Genomic DNA, 23780 nt, shown 5'->3' with positions numbered 1-23780 from the left:
TATATATATATATATATATATATATATATATATATATATATATATATATATATATATATATATATATATATGTATATATATATATATATATATATATATATATATATATATATATATATATATATATATATATATATATATATACATATATATATATATATATATATATATATATATATATATATATATATATATATATATATACATACATATACATATACATATACATATATATACATATACACACACACATATATATACACACACCAATCTGGTTATTTTTGTGTCTCACCTCATACCCATGGAATGGAAAAGGAATTAATTAGCAGCAAAAACAGGTCACTAATAAAGAAAAGGGCGAGAATGAAAACCTGCATCCATTGTGCCCCTCCAGGACTGGAGTTGGGGACCCCCCTGACCTAAAGGAAGTGCTTTTTGAAAGTCATCATTTCTATTTTAAATTCAGCTCTTGGGACTTTCAGCTTGAAACTCTGCAAAGCACACATCACAGCTTGAGAGGAATGCATGTAAGGCAATACGCTTCAGCCACTTGATTGCTAAATGATCAGCCTGTTACTTACAGAGGTGTTGGATTACACAACAAATTAGAAGCCTTAGACCACCACTCGAGTTCTACAAGCCTAAAGGTTTATTGCTGAAAGCCTTCCACCTTAGCACTTTAAATAATTGATCAAAACAAATGGGAGCAACAAAAGGTTTGGCAACAAAAGGAACACGGCATGGATCAAATGATTTCAGCCACACCTTGTCTGCCGTTTTATGGAAGGGGGAATAATAAAAAAAAAAAAAGAATAAACGATCCGACTACGGGACGGCCCGATAAAGAGAGTCTCTGCAGAATGGCAGGAATGTTTCTAGCAGTCAGGAGAGGAAGCAAGAACATGCAGATTGGGAAAATAAAAGTAGGGCAACGGATTTTTGAAAACCAGCTGAACACGTAGGACAAGCTCTAGCTGTCGGGGGGGTCAGGCCTACCTTAAGAAAGCTTTCAACATGTCAGCAAGATAGGAATAAGAATAAAAGCTAGAAAAAAGTGTAGTAAAGCATTCAGTTGCATCTCCCGTCCACCATAAAGATTCTGAAATTGCACAACTCCAAATTTACTTTCTCGTATTTAAATAAACGTTATTAAAACTCTGATTCCTAAAAACTTTTTTTCCTCTAATTTTGCCACCCAGTTTGGTCTCATTAGTGTCTTCGAGGCCCAGAATCGCAGCCAATAATGATTCTGTGCCCCCCCTCCCCCCTTTTTGAGAATTGCAGATGAAAAGTAGTATTTACCGGATTTGCTGGGATAAATGTATTCCTGGAGTTTTCCCCTTGAAGGATTGCAGTGGGCTATCATAGCAACCCATTATGTGACATTTCCCCCCATTAGCCCTCGACACTGCGTGACCCGGCCCATAGTGTTAGAAACTACAATTTGACAAATGATTAAAAATCAGCACTAACAGATTCCCGTTTCCCTTCCATAATGGTGTTCGACTGCAGGATTTGGATAAACCTTGACCCTTTCCCCCCATACTTCTCCTCTCTTTAATACTAATATAGACTTTTAAAACTTTAACAAAAGAACGCAGGCAAAAAGGTTTCCAATGTTCAGTTTCTTTTTTGGTGTTGTTTAAATGACTTTGTTCATTACAGTGAAACAGTCGATACGGACGCCAGCTCACAACACACGGTTGCCAAGTTCAAGTCCTGCGGGGTCTTCTCCAATTTTTATTATTTTTTTTTTTTTTTTATTGGTCACACAAATTACAGTAAATGAATGACGCGGTGCTATATCATCCAAGTGAAATGACATCCCATCCTCTTCTAGCAGCCTTGCTATGTGTCACTGGGGCACCACACGTCAAGGGTCCACAGCAATGCGTGACATTTTAGAAAAAAACAGTGCGACTCAGGCTTGGGGTGCATGCCAGTGGAAGGCCTTACGGACATGGAGTGGGCACTAGGGAAAGTCACTGGGCTGCTTGTTCACCCACATTCGTGATCTGCCCAGCCATTCCTCGTCAAAGACCTGCACCCACAAAACAAAAAAAAAAAACAACAGGATCAGAGAAAATAAAGAAAGTAAAAAGATCAAGAAAAGGAATGAAAAATCGTGAGATTGAGCCAGCAAGAAGGAAAGGAGAGGAAAAGAGTGCCAGGGGAGACTTGGACCTGCTGAGCATTTGAAGGCTCCAGTGGTATCGAACTCCGTTCCTGAAGGGCCGCAGTTTTTCATTCAAACCATCTTCTTCATTAGTGACCAGTTTTTGCTGCCAATTAACTTTGCTTGCTTTAGTTTAGATTAACATTGGGCAGCATGGCGGCGCAGTGGTAGGGTTCGCTTCCCAGTTCCTCCCTGCTTGGAGTTTACATGTTCTCCCCCGTGTCTGTGTGGGTTTCCTCCCACAGTCCAAAGACATGCAGGTTAGGTGGATTGGCAATCCTAAACTGTCCCTAGTGTGTGCGTGTGTGTGTGTGCGCCCTGCCCAGGGTTTGTTCCCTGCCTTGCGCCCAGTGTTGGCTGGGATTGGCTCCAGCAGGCCCCTGTGACCCTGTAGTTAGGATATAGTGGGTTGGAGAATGGATGGATGGATGGATAAATTAACGCGACTCAGGCCCCTTAGTTTCTTTTTCCTTAATGAGAAGCCAAGCAATAATGAGACACAAAACATGACCAGCTCACCTGAAAATAAAGGTCTCGGTAAGATTGATCTCTCCTGTCAACCTTTTGACGGTGCTCTTAGAAAAAAAAATAGCAAAATCAGTAGTTTTGGAAATGTCTCTACTGTAGCAGAATGAGAGCAGCAACAAGCTGTGGAATTAAATAACGGGTTTAATTAACAGCAAGAATCGGCTTCTCATCAAGAGATTGGTTGGAGTTTGAAGCCCCAGTTTAGCTGGTCATCGGTCGGCTCACTTCACGTCTCATTTCTGTTTGGCAGCCATTTAATGAAGGGGAATGAATCCTTAAAAACAGAGCTATTAAAATGAAGGGAAAAAGGAGTTAATTAGCAGTGAAAACTGATTAGGAAAAGGGTGAGAATGAAAACCACCGATCTAATACATACAGGGGTCCTCAATCACGGTCCTAGAGGGCCGCAGTGGCTGCAGGTTTTCATCCCAACTCTTTTAATTGGTGACCAGTTTTTGCTACTAATTAACTCCTTTTCCATTCCAGCCCATTTCCTAATAAGAACTCCTACCCCGTCGATAATGAACCTTAGGATTTAACTATATACCTTGTTAGCATTTTCACTCAAAGACGAATTTTAGTTACATTGTAGATCAGAGGTCCTCAATTACAGTCCTGGAGGTCCGCCCCAGCAGTAGGTCTTCTCGTCAACCATTTTCTTAATTAGAACCCATTTATTTAATAATAAAGCAATACGGCTTTGCTTTGCGCCCTCCCCTACCATAACCTATCGTCCATGAGGGAGGAGTGAACGCTTTAGATTCGGCAAAAATTTCAATCTCCGGTTCTCGATTGATCTCAATGTTTTGGGGTCCCCTGATGCAGAAAACATTAATATCTTGATGATAGGTGTGTGTCTGTCTGGGTGTCAGTTTCTCGAGGACGGTCTACAGCTGGACGGAAAAATACCGAACTCAAATCTCTGTTATGAGATGACGATGTGCTGCCGAGGTTTTGAGGCAAATCGTGCAAGATAAAGAGACACACTAGAGGAACCCTCAAAAGCCGTAATTCTGAAATTCATTACGAGTTCTTCTTGTCAGTTGCTATCACAATGACCTATTTTATGATCAGAAAGATCCGCGTTCATGTAACTTGGCTCCTGGGAGCAAAGCCTGCTGACGCTCATGTCCAATTTTTTTGCCTTAATTTTAGTTAGTTTGGCTGTTGCAACTCAGAACTCTTAACTGCCTATTTTAGTTTTAAGTGGCTGCATTGAACTTTAAAATTGTTACCCGTTTTCTTAACCAGACATGAGCTAACAACCCAATGCAGATAACCAGTAAACCAGACCAGCAGCTCTCCAGCCTATGTGCTTCCTTTTAAACAACTGTGCATCAGCCCCATGAAGTATCTGTGTTAAAATACATGAGGGGGCTTTGAAAGGACCATTAAATTTAAACCTGTTAATGGTCCACAAAGCACACAATGTTCTCAGAGAAGGAAACTCCACAGTGCAATTAATTTCTCTTGGATGAAGGAAAGCACTAACAAGGTAAACAGGTAACTACCAAGTTTCATTATCAGCAAGAACCGAGTTCAACTAGGAAACTGGCCATCCAGGACTGTGACGAAGGACCCCCGACATAATGAATGGCTGAAGATGGTGGCAAGACAATGGAATTCCTGCTCTTGGTGTCCCAGCGTGTGTTGGATTGGTTTAGAAATGTGACACTCGGTCAGCCGTCCAGTTCTCCCCACCCACTTTTAAACAGTCCTCTGTCCGACCAGGTTAACGACAACACCGCCTCCTATTTGAGCTCCGCCTTCAGGAGGAGATGGATTGGTTTAAAAATGTGACGCTCAGTGAGCCGTCTAATTGTTCCCACCCACTTTTAAGCAGCCCTCTGCCTGATCAGGTTAACGAGAGAACCAGCTCTTCTTTGAGCCCCGCCTTCAAAAGGCGTTGGATTGGTTCAGAAATGAAACTCAGTGAGCCGTTCAATTGTTTCCACCCACTTTTAAGCAGCCCTCTGTCCAACCAGCATAAATGACAGCACCACCTCCTATTTGAGCTCCGCCTTTCACGAGGTATCGGATTGGTTTAGAAATGTGACATTCCATGAGCCATCTAATTGTTCCCACCCACTCCTAAGCAAAACTGACTCCTGGTCGTCTCTAAAACTACGGCATTACATGGCTGTCTAAGCAAGACCAGCCAAGGGCAGGTAAATTAATCTGCATTTTATTCCTAATTAAAAAGAAAGTGGACCCCCCAAACGTTTACTTAAGCTAAAAATCTCTGTAGATTTTTTTTTCTCTCCTTTGTTTATTTATTCAAGCGTCCTTAAAAATGAGCACAAGCTGTAAGCCGATAGGAGCCCTCAAGGTCACAAGACACCAAAACAAAGAAGTAGTCCCACTAAAACAGGGGGTTTCAGATTGCAGAGACAACTAATTAATGAGCAACACCTACACAGGACTTAAGAAGGGTGCAGCCCTGGTCCCGGGGGTTTCGGGTCACGTTTCCAAACCTTTCTGACTTAGACAGGTGCTGCCGTACAAGGAAGAAGTCGTTTAAATGAGCTGATCGATCTTCGTTTCCAAACTAAAACCCCCCTGTGAGGGTTTTTTTACTTCCTTAAGAAAACAAACAAAAATATTCTGCAGGTCCAGTTAGCTTATCTCAATTTTTTTTTGTGCAATTGTTTGTTTTTTTTTTTTAAATTCAGTTTGGCTTCACAGAAGTGAAAGTGTCAGTTGTTCATTTGCTCATCATTGTCGTGGGAATGAAGGCTTAAGGAAAAGGTAAAAAAAGAAAAAGCTTGACTTTTGTAACGAGAGTCAGAAAAAAAATGTGGAAATTAAGCAGAATTACCATTAGAATAATTAGTGTAACATTTGGGTGATCGAGAGAACACCATTAAAAAAGAGGAGCAGTTTGGTTTTATGCCAGGGAGAGGAACAACTGATGGCAGTCCATGCATTGAGACAACTCATTAAGAAGCATCGAGAAAAACAGAAAATGTTTGATTTGAAGAAGGCTTATGATAGGAGTGTCACGTCAAGAGGTCTGGTGATGTACGAGAGAGAACTAAGGACCGGAATAAAACGATAGGATCGTTCAGGACAATGTTTGAAGGAGTGAGGACTGGGGTTGGGGTAACAGACATGATCTCAGTTAGAGGAGATCTGCACAAGGGACCTTTTTGAAGGCCTTAACTCTTTGATGCGGTTATGGAGGGGTCAAGTCAAGGGATTAAAAAAAAAAAAAATCAGTCCCACTGGTGCAGGTTTTGTGCTGATGATATCGTGTAGCACCAGAAATGGAGATGAAGTTGGAAGAATGGAGAAAGGTGCTGGAAGATGGAGGATTGAAGATAAATAGGAAGAAGATGACGACAGAATACCAGAGGTTTAAGTAATGATGGGCAGGATTCAGAAGTTAGGGTGCAGAGACAGCTACTGAAATGAGTGGATAACTTCAAAATATCTAGCATCAGTGGCAGTCCGAGACGGAAAATTAGATACAGAGATAACACAGAGTGCAGTGTGGGAACAAATGGAAATGTGAAGCGAGGGAGTCAACAGAAGACCACCTAAGCCAGGGCCGGAAACTACAACCAATTTCACTCCAACCAAGTTGCTTAAGTGCTGATGGATAGTTAATTAAACCCACTCTAATTCCTAGCCTCATAATTTCTCCTAGTCTTGTTGTAAACGTTTTTCAGCAGCCCAGGTGTTGCACGCACTCGATGGTGATAGGAACCCCTCATCGGCAGCAAAGTGAATCCATTTTCAGGCAGTAAAACCGATAGTGATTCTGATGAATTCGAAAGGGACGCTCGCGTTTGGGCTCTCTGTGGACCCTGCTCCAGATAAACCAGCACCACCTTAGTTTGATTTTGTGGGGGCAGCCAGGAATAAAAATAAATGTTGATAGCCAAGATCCACTTACTTATCTGAAGTTATTTCTTGAGGATGACGTAATCGAAAAAAAATTGTTGTTGAGACAAACCGTTATGCTGAACGGTGTCTGGTAAATGACCGTACACCTAAGTGCTATTCGCATTCGAAGATACACCACACAAAAGACATATTGATAGTATATACAGTCTGGAGGATGGCCGGGACGCCCCTTCTGTACATGATCCGGGGGAGGACAACCATGGGCAGCACAACATCTTCCCCGGAACGCTTGGTGGCAGTCCCTCTAGGTTGCACTGGGGCCACAGGCATGGAATTTCAGGACCAGCAGGGGGAGCTGCACGACCTCCTGATCTCATACGGGCAGTTGCCACACCCGGAAGTGCAGCCAGATGCAGGTCATCAAACACCTGGAGTGCTTACACGTGAGCTATAAAGGGAGCCAGCAGACACTACTCCGGGAGCCAGAGTCGGGAGGAGAGGGGCAAAGCTTGCCGGAGAGGAGTGGAGGAGATAAAGAAGAGAGATTTGGTTTGTGTTTATGTTTAGTGTGAGACTGTGTTGTATCTGTGGGTTCGGGGAAGACGTAGCTCACAGACGAAGAAAATAAAAGTTCTTTTCTAAGTGTGCCTCCTGTGTCTGTCTGTGTCGGGTCGGCGCCCATATAGCACCTTTTGTTACAACAGTATTAGCATCATTATTAATTTCATATTATTACTCATTATCAGTATTATTCATTTCATATCATTACTCATCATTATTATTATCATCATTATACTTTTTACACTTCTGACTTTGTACTTTTAGAGTGTTGTACACGTATTTCAGTAGAAAGATTAGACTTCATAAAAATACCATTTTTCAAGCCAAAAAAAATGCAATGCTCGTTACAGGTTTTTTTTTTTTTTTTTGAGAAAAAAACACTAAGGAGATTAAGATTTCATAGTGAGGGGGTACTGTTCCAAACCCCCAATAAATTTCTCAAAACAAAAAAAGACAAACAAAAGCCATCCAATTGTTCACAATAAACTTGAATTAACTGCACATACAGAGATCATTTGGAAAAAAGAGCCCTGGTGAAGCTTAATGCAACCTACATAAGCTTTTGTGTTAAATATAAATTAAGTTTCTTCTTCTTCTGGCTGCTCCCGTTAGGGGTCGCCACAGCGTATCATCTTCTCCATATCTTCCAGTCCTCGTCATCTTGTTCTGTCACCCCCATCACCTGCATGTCCTCTCTTACCACATCCATAAACCTACTCTTAGTTCTTCCTCTTCTCCTCGTCCCTGGCAGCTCTATCCTTAGCACCCTTCTCCCAATATACCCCTCATCTCTCCTCTGCACATGTCCAAACCAACACAATCTCACCTCTCTGACTTTGTCTCCCAACCGTCCAACTTGAGCTGACCCTCTAATGTCCTCATTTCTAATCCTGTCCATCCTCATCACACCCAATTGAAATCTTAGCATCTTTAACTCTGCCACCTCTAGCTCTCCGTCTCCTGTGCCACCGTCTCCAGCCCATATAACATGGCTGGTCTCACTACCATCCTGTAGACCTTCCCTGTCACTCTTGCTGATACCCGTCTGTCACAAATCGCTCCTGACACTCTTCTCCACCCACTACACCCTGCCTGCACTCTCTTCTTCACTTCTCTTCCACAATGCCCCTTATTAATGTCAATTAAAAAAAAAAAAAAATTCTATACCGGACAGAAACATTAACAAAATATCGTGCACCTGGCTCAAAGTTGCCACTCTTTTGCTAACAAATTACTGCAAATACCAACTCGTCTGTGAGAGAAAGAGCTCAGCGACTTGCAGGTTTCTAGACACGGCTAAAGCTGCAAACAGAGGGCTTAAGTGAAGGCAGAGAACTGGAGGGGGTTCACTCTCGTCTCGTCGCAGAAAAGTAAAAAACTCAGAGAGGGAGACGCCCGACTCCTGATTAATGCAGGATATCAGATAGAACCGCACAACTACTGCATTTGTCATTCTACGAGTTGGGGATTAACAAGGATTAGTGAACAGAAAGGCTCCTCAAGTTCACCCGCCGTGGCTCAGAAAGTTAATACCAAGGAGTATCTTGGGTTGTTTATCAGAGAAAAATTAAAAAGGGCACCAGTAGGGGACAAATTGCAGCACTGCCATGTGGTCCCTTCCCATGGTTACCTTGTCTATCATTTTGTTTCTGTGGGGCTGATGGCTCTCGGACGGATGTTAAGGGTTGCCATGGACAGCGGTGTTGGTCACATCAGAAATTGATATATCAAGACGATAGCTACGAAGACTGGCTTCAAAAACGTATTCACATTAAAACAAATATTTCAGCATGATATATTGGCAGCAACCATCCTGGCCAACAAAGGATTAACGGACTACTGTTTTGGAAGAATGGCTCCCTCAGGTCAGAGCAGTGGGATGGCAGCGAACAGGAGCTCCCCAACGACAAACACAGCGCAGCAATACCAGTTTTTATGTCGGAGATGATGCTGCTGCTGCTTTACCGGCATTTCACACTTCACCATCATCAATTGCTAAACTGGACATTTTGCAGTAAGCAATGGACTTCGATGGGGTGGGGTGTGTGGGAATTGCTTTTCATTCTATTTTGGGTACTTGTGTACTAAAACGGATGGCATAACGAATTCATAACAAAAAAAAAATATATATATAGAAATGTACAGAAAAACCAAGCAAAATGACCTTTTATTGATTACAATATGCAAGCTTTCGAGGCAACTCGGGCCCCTTCTTCAGGCAATCCGGGATTCCAGCAGAATAAAACCACTCGTGCACCGCTTTCTTCACGTCGTCATCCGTCTCGAATTGACGACCACTCAGCGGTCCAAAAAGATGGAAATCACACGGTGCCAAATCTCGTGAATAAAGAGGATGCGGCGATACCTTAAACTTCAGCCTCGGTGTACTTCGCAGTGTGCGTTATTGTCTAGGACCCCTCGGCATGTGGTGTTCGACAGTAACTCGGGTGCACGAGTGGTTGGCGAGGACGAGCCAAACCCTTTGATTCTGCTGGAATCCAGGCACTTCTAGGCAGGGTGGTACAAGTGCATTGAGAAGGGTGGAGACAACATTGAGAAATGACAGCATCAGTTTTATGAAGGTTCATTCCATTTTCTGACTTTAGTTGGACTTCCCCTCATATTAATGTTTAAGCATCACAAAATGAGAGATTGGATATTTGTGCGATAGGACTAAAAATGGAAAAATGCTCTCTTGGTAAATCACTTTGATGAGAGACGAGTTTCGAAGATCACTCCAAGATGTCCGATGGTCCAGCTTTCACAAATGGAACAGCCAGCAATATTAAACACTCACATGATGGGAGGACACCCTCGTCAACACGCACAACCTTTTGCACCTCCTAAGGTGGGCTCTCGTGCACAGGGGCGACATTTTCTTCTCAGTTAATTGGGATAACCATTTCACTGAGTCACTGGATTACAGTTTTTAATCTAAGAGTGCATCTTTTTGTCTCATCATGGATTGTGCAGAGTTTCCAAGACAGTTTAACCGCATTTCTTTATACCCGGGCAATGCTGGCTAGTTTTACATCTAATATGTTAGGTTAGAGGATATTATCAAAAAAAAATAAATAAAAATAATGGGTGCAGATTGAATTCTGTTCTGTTAAGCTTAGTCTCTTTGTTCCTGCTGTCCTTGTATACCTTTCTGATTTTTTTGTTTCGGTTTCATTGTTGATTTTCTAGTTTGACTATGAAATCATTGGCTTTGCAAGTTTGACTCGATTGTATCAATGTTACATTCTTCAAATTTAAAAAATCAGGAGTGGTCTCCCCTCGACTTTCTCGTATACTCAGATATGAGAATGGATATTGGAGGAGTAAACCACAAGGCAATGACTTTTATATTATGTACATTAAAGAACTATCAACAGCATATCAAATTAATAATATACTGAACATTATAAAAGTAGAATTAAAAAAAAATCGGACTATGCCCTTCATTCATGCAGTTGCAAAGTACCAGTTCTGGTTAGCGGAAATAGCCCAAAAGTTGAAAGGACTTTACATTTTGTACTCAATACTTGTATGCAAAATTTGTTTGAACCAAGCGAAAGCATACTCAAGTTATCAAGTTTATACACACACAAAATTCAAACAATGCTATTTTCAGACTCTGGGAGGTCTAAAACAGAGATTCATCAAAATCTGAACATTTAATCTTCGGACGATTGCAATACTTTACCTCTACTTCATATACGAGAAAGTTAGAAAAGAATCAAACTGCGGTGTTAGATTAATATGACTGTCAAAGCAGGATATGGCACAAGAGCTGTACAGTAGTAAGCTGAAGCATAGCCTACAATTAACACAGAAGAAGATGATGACAGAAAGAAACAAACAGCAAAAAGAAAGAAAAACACACAACCGATGGCAGACGCAGTTAACCAACCTAACGTCCGTGGCAGCTTAATTGACAGGTGCTGAAAGACAATGAAATGAACTCAATGCTTCTAAACATCTCGTGATAAAAGAGGTGTCAGGTGTCGTAACACTGTTCAGATTTGAGAAGAGTACTCTTATCTGGATCATACCTTCAAATAAATAACACACACACATTATGTAGAGATTATATAAATCGATCTCTCTCTACATATCTCTATCTATATAAAATCCTAAGCCTAAAAGTGCAACGGTGACGTTTTTAATGTCACATTTTTTTGTCACGCTTTAAAAATCATGTTTATGTTAAAACCTACATATATATGTTTGGTATCACTCCGTTCAGAATTTATCAAGCTTTAATGCGATGTTGTTAGATTTTCAGATTCTTATTTGGTTTTTAAATTATAAAACTAAAAAAAAATATCAAGAACTCGCGTCTTGCAAGACAGGACTTTGTGCCAAAAGATTTAACCACGGCCAGGGCCGGAAATAAAAGACAAAGAGTAGGACAGCTGCTGTAGAGGCCTTTAAATGTTCGAAGTGTCATGTAAGATGCAGATCATGTGGCACGGCAGCGAATCGAGCAAAGAGGAGGTTAAAACTATTTGTTTCCCATTGTAGGGAGTTTCAGAAGAGCGACTGCATGTACTTCGGGTGCGTTTAGACCCCCACTTGATGACGCGAGCGGGGGAAACCCCCTAGTGTGTGATTGATAGATAGATAGATAGATATGAAAGGCACTATATAATAGATAGATAGATGGATAGATATGAAAGGCACTATATAATAGATAGATAGATAGATATGAAAGGCACTATATAATAGATAGATAGATATGAAAGGCACTATATAATAGATAGATAGATGGATACATAGATAGATATGAAAGGCACTATATAATAGATAGATAGATAGATAGATATGAAAGGCACTATATAATAGATAGATAGATGGATAACCATGGCAGTCTGTCTGTTCAGGATTTTAAAATCACCCGTTGCTCGCAAACCGTTTGACAAATTAACCTGAAATTTAGTGTACACAAAAACTACATGACGATTACTATCCACTTTCGAGGTGATGATTGACCTCCAAGGTTATTCCTCTTTTTATTTTTATTTTATTGTAGAATCAACTCCTCGGCAGCGGGCAGTAGGGCGGCCATGTGGCACATGCGTACGGGCAACATTCTCATCCCCTAGCACCTTCACTTCCTCTACCTCTTCATATCTTAAATCATTCTTGAGACAGATTGAAGACTTAAGTGCCAGCTTAAAAGAAAAATGAGGGAAAAAAATGTACTAAGCAATTGCTACATAAACACTGACTTAATCAGTTTTGACACGAAAAGATGGTGACAGAAGAAGCAGCAGCAGGCTGCTAGGGTGGAGAAAAGAGGAGCTGCTGAGGAAACAGCAAGAGCATCAACGTTTGAGCAAACAAATGATACAGAGAAAGAAAGACGATGAAAACTAGGAATGCTCAAGTCAAGTGTATTCTGTTATACATACATACATAGATAGCGTAGTTGGCAGGATTAGATAGATGGATACACACGCACACATATTATTATATATATTTTTAAATAATGGCCAACCAACTGGCCCGTTCACCAACATCAGTATAATGTAAACTCCACCTTTCATTTTGGGTGTCTTAAGCCAGTAACAGCTGCAACGTTTCTCGATATTTTTAGAAACAATTAAGAAAGCAAAATGATGTCACGTGCACACAGATTCTCATGAGAAAAAAAAAATATATAAAAGAGGAACCTCGTAAAAGGACGTACAAAGCCAATGACTTCATCGTGCCTTTCTGCGTCAGAGGGCGGCAAGGCAGGCAGCTTTCAAGATGCTCCGTTTCTAATGAATTTAGTGCTTAGAAAGTCAACACCAGACAGGTTTTTTTTTCTTTTTTTTTAAAACAATGTGCTCTTTAGCTTATTATCTAGGGTGGCAAACAGACTGGTACCACCCAAAATGACTCATCATATTATGATGAACTGTATGCCTAACATCTACTCTCGTTAAAACTTTTCAATTTGACAAAAGGTAAACATTTGGATTTGAAAGCAGATTGGTCGACAACATTAGAACATTCTTTTAAAGAGCAGACCTTCCAAAAAGTAATAAAATAAGGGAATAAATCCTCATCAGTCAAGAAAATGGCTTACTTGAGGCATCACCCCTGGCCCTACTCAAATGAGGTCTCATCCTGCCTTTTTCACCATCTTCCTCCCTCAGTAAAATGGACAATTGCCAGTATCTGTGTGCCTGTCTGGTCGCTATGCCTCTTGTGTACGCCATTTGGTACGGGATTCATAAAATCGGTGTTAATGCAACTACACTGTATAAAACAGTCCAAATGCTAGTGATGTACCATCTGTTGGAATAAAATGCATTGCGTGTCATTCTTACAAATGTTTGAAGCACCATCTGTTGGAATGACCAATGCAATTTATTTTATTACCGCATGAATTACAGAATGCAATCTAACAGATGGTGCACTGCAAACATTAACGCTAAGGACTCTGTTCGTTACATAAATTTTGACAAATCCTAGTCAAAAAAGGAAAGAGAAACGTGCTTAGCCACGAATACACAAGCAAGGTGAATATGTCGGGAAAATAAAACCTCCAAGGACAGAGAGAAACTCGCTTAGCCGTTGATAGACAATCAGGGGAGAGCACATCGGCGAAACGAAACCAAAGAGAGCCTCATTTAGGTTGCTAATGCATGAGAGAGGCGAGCACATCGGTGAAACGAAACCACCGAGCAGACAGAAACTCACTTAACCATTGATACACAAGAGAGGTGAACACATCAGCAAAACGAAACCTCTGAGGAGAGAGAAACGCACTTAGCTGCTGATAGACAATGGAGGCGAGCACATCGGCGAAACCTCAGAGGAGAGAGAAACTCGCTTAGTTGCTAATCCACAAGAGAGGCGAACACGTTGGCAACACAAAACCTCTGAAGAAAGAAACTCGCGCAGCCGCTGATACACAAGAGAGGTGAACACATCAGCAAAACGAAACCTCCGAGGAGAGAGAAATGCACTTAGCCGCTGACAGACAATGGAGGCGAGCAGGTCGGCAAAACAAAACCACCGAGAAAAGAACCTCGCTTAGCTGCTAATGCATAACCGATGCGATCCATCGATTGAAGTGCCAGAATCCATGGTGTCTAGGAGCCCAGGCGTTTTACAGCATGGGCTGACACAGCTAGTATAAAATAAGGAAGATTACATATAATGCTTTATTAATGCAATAAATCGAATTTTAGAGTTTCTCAAGATTGTGACAGCAACAGGTACAAAGACAACGCCAGAACATCACACGGTACAATCGCACACAACCATAATGGCATGTTTAGGAGTCTTCCATTGTGCTAAAGAACCTCCGAGACCAGCCACCAACAAGAATAATGGAGACAATTAGGAGGACAGAAGGTTGTAGAGGTCTGTGTCTTACTGTGCAAGGAGAACCACCTGCAATGCAACATCAGCACAACAAAAGAGATGGCGGTGGGCTCCTGGCATGCCTCAGTATCACCATCCAGGGGGAGGACGTGATAAGCGGTGCAGAGCTACAGGTACCATGGGGGGTCCACATACACAGCCAACTGGACTGGTCAGACAACACAATTGCGCTGGACAAGAAGGGCCAGATCAAACTGGACTTGCTAAGCAGACTCGGGTCTCTTGGTGTGCAGCAAGCTGCTGGAAAATGTTCTACCAGGCCATAGTAGCCACTGTGGCATTCCACGCGGTGGTCTCCTGGGAGTTCACATGAGAGTTCACATGATGCACAATGCCTGAACCAACTTATCAGTCCATCACAGGACTAACCTTGGACACAATGGAAGCTGTTGAGGGGGAAGAAAAAAAACAAATTGGAGGCCATCGAGAAAAACTCCCTGCAGGAGGCGCTCGTCTCAACGCACTTTCAAGCACAAGCTCTCCCCAGCACGGTGCACTAAGGAGAACCTCTGGGGGTCTTTTCTGTCTGCTGCTATCAGGCAAGTCAATGCGTCCTCCTGATGTGCCAAACTAACTGCTGAATATCGAGGATCATTTTGCAGTTTCCACATCTATTGAATGATTGATTGTGTTATTTGTCCTGCGAGTCTGGGATCTTTCATTTTGGTTTCTTCTGCTGCATCTTCCTTTGGGATTTATTCCATTTATCTAACGTAATTTAATCGAGAAGCATAATAATGTGAAGTTGTGGCCTCAGAGTGCGAAAAATGGGAATGCATCTGACAGACAAACTCTCGAAACATCGACATGCAATCTGACCAAACCTTTCATTTATGGCATTCAGAAGGCGATATTTATGTATTTATTTTTTTAATTCTAGTTAAATGTTTCATTGCTCCTCCCTGCTACACCCAACAGATCAGTTGGCATTTGTTCCCATCTTTAATTATACGTCTGATCTCCAAAGAGGAACCCTTGAAACACAATAGAATTGCGAAGGACATATTAGTTCTCTCACGACTACCACTCCATATGCAACTTGATCACACAAAAAAGCAGCAGCCGCCACCATCCAGCCAAAGGCGTTTATGAGGAGCCGTTCTTACTGGCATTTATTTGTAAATCCCTGACTTTTAAGATATTTGAAAACAACGAGAAATTAGCTGCCAAACGATGACGAGATACAAAATGAGCCAAAACATGACCAGCAAACTGTGACTATCATACAATATCTGAAAATAAAGAAAGATGAAGGTCTCAGGAGTGCTGATCTGCTCAGGTCCACAAAACAATTGAACAGAAAAGAGAAAACTCAACAATTTCAGAAATGTCCGCCATTACACAATGAGAGCAGCAACAAGCCATGGAATTAAAGAACGGGTTTAATTAACGACGAGACCCTGCGCCTAATTTAGCAACTGGTTGGAGTGAAATTGGTTGAAGTTGGAAGCCCCGACTCAGTTGCTCTTCTGTTGGCTCAGTCACTTCACACTTCATTTCTGTTTAGGTGCCCAAATAACAAAAGAAATGAAGCAATTCAGAAGAACGGTGCAGAAAAAAAAAAAGACAAATAAAATGAAAGGAAAAAGGAGTTAATGAGCAGCAAAAACAGGTCACCAATTAAGAAAGAGTGAGAATGAAAACCTGCAGCCACTGCAGCCCTCCAGGGCCGGAGTTGGGGACCCCTGCTATAAAGTGTCAGGGCTGATATTTGAACTTAAAAGACCATGGTGTCGTTAACCCTCTTCATCAAAAGTTGGCACCATACAAATACGTGCCCTGGCATACAAGCGTGTGCCCTGCAAATCTCTTAAACGGAATGCAATTTGAGTACCAGGAACAGCTGTAAATACACTTGATGGGTTTTTTTTTTTTTGGTCACATCCAGAGCACAATTTGCACTTTACAAATGGCAACGAATGAGAAAACTAACTTGGCCGTTACCACTTCAGGTTACAGGAAGCCGCTCTCTCGCTCTCGGTTTTCTTTGCTCCCAACTTTGAGCAGCTGCTGACAAGCAGAAATGAAAGGAAAAAAAAAAGTGCCATGTACACTACACCGGGTTTGCTTTCTCGAGTTTAAATGGCGCTATAGAGAGAGCGATTCTGTACGGTTAAGAGCTGAAAACCCGCTAAAGAAAAACAAGATTTAATGTCATGTTAGAAGCACTTTTCCATTTGCTTAGATTTAATTTTCCACCAGGCATACGTCCTTAAAAAGATACCCCCCCAAAAAAAAAAAAAAAAGTATATACACACATTTTTTATATATATATATGGCCAGAAGTTTGGACACACCTCCTCATTCAATGTGTTTTCTTTATTTTCATGACTATTTCCAGCACTCCATCACTCTCCTTCTTGGTCAAATAGCCCTTACACAGCCTGGAGGTGTGTTTGGGGTCATTGTCCTGTTGAAAAATAAATGATCGTCCAACTAACCTGACTTCTGCACAACACAACTGCTGGTCCCAACCCCACTGATAAAGCAAGAAATTCCACTAAATAACCCTGATGAGGCACACCTGTGAAGTGAAAACCATTTCAGGTGACTACCTGTTGAAGCTCATAGAGAGAATGCCAAGAGTGTGCAAAGCAGTAATCGGAGCAAAGGGTGGCTGTTTTGAAGAAACTAGAATAGAAAACATGTTTTCAGTTATTTCACCTTTTTTTGTCAAGTACATAACTCCACATGTGTTCATTCATAGTTTTGATGCCTTCAGTGAGAATAATCTACCAATGTAAATGGTCATGAAAATCAAGAAAACACATTGAATGAGGAGGTGTGTCCAAACGAGATGAGATGAGATGAGATCATATCATATCATATCATATCATATCATATATTCCCTGAAGTGCAGTGGTACCCCGGATTCCCACAGGGCACTATGGGACATGGAGTTTGGACAAACAGCCCTGCTGAGTGCCATGGGTGACTTCAGGAGGAGCTGTCAAAGTACCCGGGGACATATACTTTCATTGTGGCTCAGAAATACGAGGAAGAAAGTCCCTGCTCTTTATTTGACCCGGAAGTGCCAGCCAGTCACATGGTCGGAAGGACAGAAGCACTTCCGGGTCAAAGACTATTTAAAGGACCGATGGGAACCCAGCAGGGCAAGCCAGATTTGGGAGAGAGTGGGACAGAGGTTGCAGGGAGGTGTGGAGGAGAATTTAGTAGCCAAATGTTTGTATTTATTGCTGTTGATGGTGGTGGAGGTGCTTTGGGGCACAGCACAGAGAAAAGAAGAAATTAAATTACTTCTTAGTGCTTTTAAGCTGTGTCCAGTGTGTTTGTCTGTTGGGGAAAAAGGTGAGCAACAGTGCCACCAAGCGTCCACTCATTTACAATATATACACATATTATATATATATATATATATATATATATATATATATATATATATATATATATATATATATATACACACATATATATATATATACACACATATATATATATATACACACACACACACGATATGGTGCTCACATATGACATTAATAACAGACGGATGTATTTATCTTATCAGATTTATATGTATTCGGAAATGAATAATAATTTTGTTGTATTTGCTGCAATGACAATAAAGATATTCTGATAAAAGTATGTTTTATTAAGCACGAGCACTGTAAGAGTTAAACTGGAAAGTCTTAGTTAGGCCTGTTATTTTTGCTGCATCTGAATAAGATAGCTGCGGTGGATTGACACCACGTCCGGGGTTTGTTTCCTGCCTTGTGCCCTTTGTTGGCTGGGATTGGCTCCAGCAGACCCCCCGTGACCCTGTAGTTAGGATATAGCGTGTTGGATAATGAATGGATGGATGAATAAAGATAAAGACCACCAAAATGCGAGCTAAAGTTAGAAAGTGGGATTTATCAGAAAATGGAACGCACCTGAAGAAAGCGGATCATGTCATTCATTTGTCACTGTGGTCTCCACCCTTCTCAATGCACTTGCACCACCCGCCTGGCAGTGCCAGCAGAATAAGAGGTTTGGTCTGTCCTCACCACCACTCGTGCACCACTTTCTTAACTTCGTCATCCGTCTTGACTCGACGACCACCCAGACTTTTTTTAAGCGGTCCAAAAAGGTGGAAACGACACTGTGCCAAATCTGGTGAATGAGGAGGGTGTGGCGATACCTCAAACTTCAGTTTCCCCAGACAAGCCTCGATGTTCTCAGCAGTGTGTGCCCTTAAGATGGCAGTCCCCGCCAGCAGGCTTCACATTGATCTCCAGCAAGTCACAGTAGCTTGCACAGGTGACTGTAGTACCCCTCGGCATGGAGTGTTCGACAGTAACTCGGGTGCACAAGTGGTGGTGAGGACGAGACCAAACCCTTTATTCTGCTGGAGATCAGGCACTTCTAGGCAGGGTGGCATAAGTGCATTGAGAAGGGTGGCGACGACACTGACAAATGATAGCATCAGTTTTGTGAAGGTTTGCTCCATTTTCTAACTGTAGCTTGACACCTATTATCACAGACTGAAGGTCAAGTGTGCACTGAAGGGTGTGGAGAGTGAATTCCACTACTCCAGATAAGAGATATGAACTGGAGGTTGTAAATATTAGTGGAGACACCTGGACCAGTACTAGGCCCTATCAAGCAGATGTGACGTACAGGAAAGATGCTATGCCCAGTGAACTGGGAAATATTGGTGGAACCAGTTGGAGGCAGGATGATGGGGAATGGAATGATAAGGAGTCAGATGACAGAGACAAATGTATTGGGCTATAAGAGTTGTAATAATAAAAAGTATAGTTTGCCCATCCTTGGGCGATCATTTCACTCGACTTGAGCCTGTGTGCCTTCTTGAGAAAGGTCAGGCTGCCAGGACCTCCGCCACGACACACTGAACGTGTTGCACTAGACAGACCGACCGACCGAGGGTGCGACTCTCATCACTCGACAAAACCACGCAACACCACCATTCATTTGTTTGGTTTCCACTGCAGCCAAACTTCCAACTGCCACGTTAACTGCCCAATTTTTGTTTGTCACGTATGAGAATGCGTCGGACCTCCAAGTATAATCAGATTTTTTTTCACATGTGTGTGTAAACCACTAACAAACCAAAGTTAGTTTATCCCAGGAATGAATCTGAATCAAGAAAGCTGGAGTGAACAGTCGATACCAGAGCCGCAGACACCTTCAGTTCTGTGCTCGCGTAATCCCTCCGCTGTCTACGCTACGCATACGATATCTCCCAGTTGATGAGCTTTTGGATACTGGTGACTTGCTAACTTGGCTGACAGCTTTATCCAAAGGGACTTGCAATCGATTCCGCGGCAGGTGAAGTGACTTGCTCAGAGTCACACCCTGTCATTAGTGGCATCTGAACCCTCAACCTCAGGGTTTGAAGCCCAAACTCTTAACCACTGCGCCACACTGAATGCCCCTTTTTAATATTTTTTTTTTTATTATTTTTGATAAAGGCGTCAGCCAAAGAGTGGACTAGTGGCTCTGAGGCTAGGGATCTGCGTCAGCAATTGGAAGGTGGCCAGTTCAAATCCCATAAATGCCAGAAGTGATTCCACCCCACCAGGCCCTCGAGCGAGGCCCTTAACCTGCAAATGCTCCATCCCGGCTAGGACGTCAACCTGACCCCAGCCCTGCAAGCAGGTCCCCCCAAAAAGCAGGGGAAACCTGGGGGTCAGTGGCAGGACTGACACTCCAGTCACTGTAATAATAATAAAAAAACAACAACAACACACACATACATTCTGACACGAGGGGGTCAGCCATTGCACGGCCGTGCTGGGGTCTTAATTTGGGATCCTGAGGTAATTGATCGCGTGGCGGGTGTGCCAAGGCGTTGTACCAATGCAGGCCCCCAGCATCTCCTCTCTAAGCCAAACAAGTTCATAAAAATAAAAACTCAAGACCGGAGGTGGGTTCATATCCGACTAATGAAATAGCGAGACCCTGAGCGAGTCACTTCACTTGTCTGTGCCCCAACTGGTGGGAAGACAAAAATGTCACCAGCTGTATCTCAAATGCTGTAAGCCACCTCAGATAAAAGGACCAGCTGAATAAGAAAATAATAATAATACTGATAATAGCAAGTTCAAAAGTGGCACAGGGTGGCATAGTGGTTAAGAGTTCAAACCATGAGATTGTGGGATCTAATTGTGACCGCAAAAGGAGTCCATTCACCTGCCTGCACTTGACTTTGTGAAAAAATAAATAAATAAAATAAAAAGAATCCTAGCCAACTGTAACAAATATTGTAAGCCACCCTTGATGAGGGTGTCAGCCAAATAATAATAAAGTGAGAAAGATCAGGCAGGTAGAGCCGTGTAATAGTTAAGGCCTTGGACCACAAACCCTGAGGCTGCAGGTTCAAATGTCACTACTGACACGGTGGGACCCTGAGTGAGTCACTTCACCTGTCTGAGCACCGACTGAAACAAACTACAAAAAAATGTCACCAACCGTATCTCAAATGCTGTAAGCAGCCTCAGATAAAAGCACCAGCCAAATCAGTAAATAACAGGCAGCTAACATTATTGTTTATTAAGACTGGCACAGTATGGTGTAGTGGTTACAACTTAGGACTTCACCTGGACAAAGGTGTCAGCCAAATAATAATAAAGTTAGAAAGATTCGGCAGGCAGTGCAGTGTAATAGTTAAGGCCTTGGACTTCAAACCCTGAGGCCGCAGGTTCAAATGTCACTACTGCCACAGTGTGACCCCAAGCAAGTCACTTCACCCGTCTGTGCTTCAACTTGAAAACCCTTAAGGAATGTCACCAATAATATCTCAGATGTCATACGTTGTCCTGGATGAAGGTGTCGGCCAAATAGCAAAATAGTGCGACATGCAGAAAGCAACACATTCTAGCTGTCTTAAAGATTTTGACATCTCACAATGCCACTGATCTTCTGTTGGTTTTACGTTACCGTATGCATGCGCAATAAATCCGCTGACAAACTGAATTTCGTCGTCCCAAGAATGAAATTTAAATGGAATCAAGAGAAAGGTGGAGGGAACCGTCGTCACTCGAGCCTTGGCATCGCCATTATACACGATTTGCTTTCTCCAGTTCACTGCTATATACTTCACAGATCTCGCATTGTGATTCACGCTTAATAACCCTAATAATAAACGGAATTATTCTGTCCCAAGAATTAAAATTACAAGTGACAAAGCTGGAGTGAACCGTCGTTACTTGAGCCTTGGCATCGCCATTATTCAGGTTTACTGCTACATTTCAGGTTTAGCATTAACCGTGGCACAGGTACAAAGGTTTGTAGCCCCAACAAAAAAAAAAAAAAACCTCTTTCAAGGTTATCTTAAACTGTTAATGATGCATTTCAACTTCTGCTTACAAGTCGCAGTCCATAGCAGTTTCTGTATTTTTTTTTTCTAAGCGTTAAATTTCCAAGAGTTAGCAGTTTTAACTTGGGGTGCGTAACTGGAAAAAAGTTAATACTTTTGAAACATTTTTTTGTCATGCATGTATAAAAGGTCGGGGGTCTTGAGAACAGGATTAAAAGGGTTTAATAAAAATAAAAAAAGTCAATTCCACACTTACTGGTTTGGGCATCTTGCTTGATTTGTTCTTTCCCTCGTCCAATAATGAAATCTCTCCAACTCCTCGTCTTAGTCCGCTTAGTTCACCCTTGCTGTCTTCTTATTTTTCTTTTTCTTCTTCTCAGCCCCTCTTATCCTGAATACAAAGACACAAACGTCCGGAGATGGGAGAATTAGTCACTCGCCTCCGTCGGCAGCCCCAGAAATGAGCGCAGGGCTTGTGAAGTAGCACCTTTATGAATCACCGTTGACGGCAAAGTGCAGATTACAGATTGGCCACGCCCTTCGCAGAAAAGGGTAACACGCGAAAAAAAAAGACCAGCGAGGCCCCGCCCACTGCAGTAAACACTAACATAGGCGATTTTCTTTCTTTTTAATTTGTGTTTTTTTATTATTATTTCTGAATTCGCGACCCTTGGACTGAGCGCAACTGCTCCTGCGCTTCAGACGGAGGGGAACGCGATCGCTTCCCCCCTTTCTAAGCGCAGCAAAAAGTTTCCAAGAGCGGCACCTGCAACGGATATGCAAATTAAACGTCCCAAGGAACTTTAACTGTACGCATTTTTTGGGCGTAAATGATACTGTACCTTCTCCAGAACTGGTTTTGCTTTGAAGAACAAAATAAAGGAGGAAACTGCGGGTGGGGTGGCTTCCCCTAACACGGATACATTTATAACGCACTTGAGTCGGCTACCCTTTTATTGAAAGGCAACTCTTTTAAAGATAAACTTCGAAGCAGCGAGCTGTTAGCAATATGTTAGTGCGCATTTAACCAGCCAGGCTGTTTTTAACACATCTGCTATCTTTCCACGTTTACAAAGGAATACTCAGAAGGAATTAAACAGCATAATATAGTCAGATCGGCAAATAACCGACCGACACTTGAACTTGGGAGACATCTAAACAGCCAGCTGCGAGCGTGGCCAAGTATCAAACAGGAAAAGAAAAAAACATTTCGCCTTCACATCGCTGCTCATTTAGAATGGAATTGAAAATAATTTGATTAGATCCGTGATGATGTAGCAAGAATAGATAGGCTTGGTTTAGGAACACCGATCACTAAATCAAGTTCGAAAACTGATCATTATTCCATCTATTTGACTTCACTTACGGGAAACTAAAGCGCCATGCTTGCCAACAGCTAATAAAAATCGGTTTAGCTAACCCTCCCAAGTCCCAGCCCTCAGTAATCCCCGCAACACCTGTTGAGCGATTTGCTTCTCCGATCTGTCTAACAAGTGCAAGACAAAGTGGTCATTGCCAGTCACACTCGTGTTTTAATTCAATCAAATTGCTATCATTTCTGCGATCTTCGTTAAAGCCAAAAAAGAATCTTACCACCGTACCGTGATTTACGAGCGTCAGCGCAGCGTCCCCGTTTCCCCACCCTCAGCAGTGTGTGGCGCCGCAATATGGCTGACCCTCTAACTCCCCGGCAAAGCTCTATTCATTTTTTTTCTCTGCTTTATCTCTATTAGTTCCCCTTGTTCCTGTTTGTCACCGCCAACAATGTGACTGCGAGATTCCCACAGCGACTCCTACCTCCTGTCCTAACTTAGCGCAGCAGACCTGAAAGAAAGAGAGGAGCGCTCGACTCCGCTGCGACTGAGCTGAAAGAAAAGCACAAGAAAGACCGAAAAGTGTGACGCGCGGTATCAGCGGAACAAATCCTGCGAGTTAATTTGACAATTAGTTTTTTTTACTCTTATTTCCCTAATTTCCTCGTTATTATATATATATATATATATATATATATATATA

The 23780-nt window shown here is 42.1% G+C and overlaps 1 protein-coding gene across 2 annotated transcripts in view; it reads right to left on the bottom strand.

The window, feature by feature from the left end:
• Positions 1 to 23498, bottom strand: part of ezrb (ezrin b) — an 89745-nt gene extending 66247 nt beyond the window's left edge. Inside the window, exons 1-2 of one of the 2 annotated variants that reach the window (XM_039738911.1) lie at positions 23358 to 23498; positions 22021 to 22155 (exon numbers count right to left, since the gene is read on the bottom strand). In XM_039738911.1, the coding sequence (XP_039594845.1) occupies positions 22021 to 22032 (12 nt within the window). In that variant the 5' untranslated portion in view covers positions 22033 to 22155; positions 23358 to 23498. The remainder of the gene's footprint in view (positions 1 to 22020; positions 22156 to 23357) is intronic. The other variant, XM_039738910.1, reaches the window with a different exon arrangement.
• Between the last annotated feature and the right edge of the window lie 282 nt (positions 23499 to 23780).

The sequence above is a fragment of the Polypterus senegalus genome, chromosome 16 (assembly GCF_016835505.1).
Source record: "Polypterus senegalus isolate Bchr_013 chromosome 16, ASM1683550v1, whole genome shotgun sequence".
Classification (NCBI taxonomy): Eukaryota; Metazoa; Chordata; class Cladistia; order Polypteriformes; family Polypteridae; genus Polypterus; species Polypterus senegalus.
This window is presented reverse-complemented; position numbering and strand designations above follow the sequence as displayed.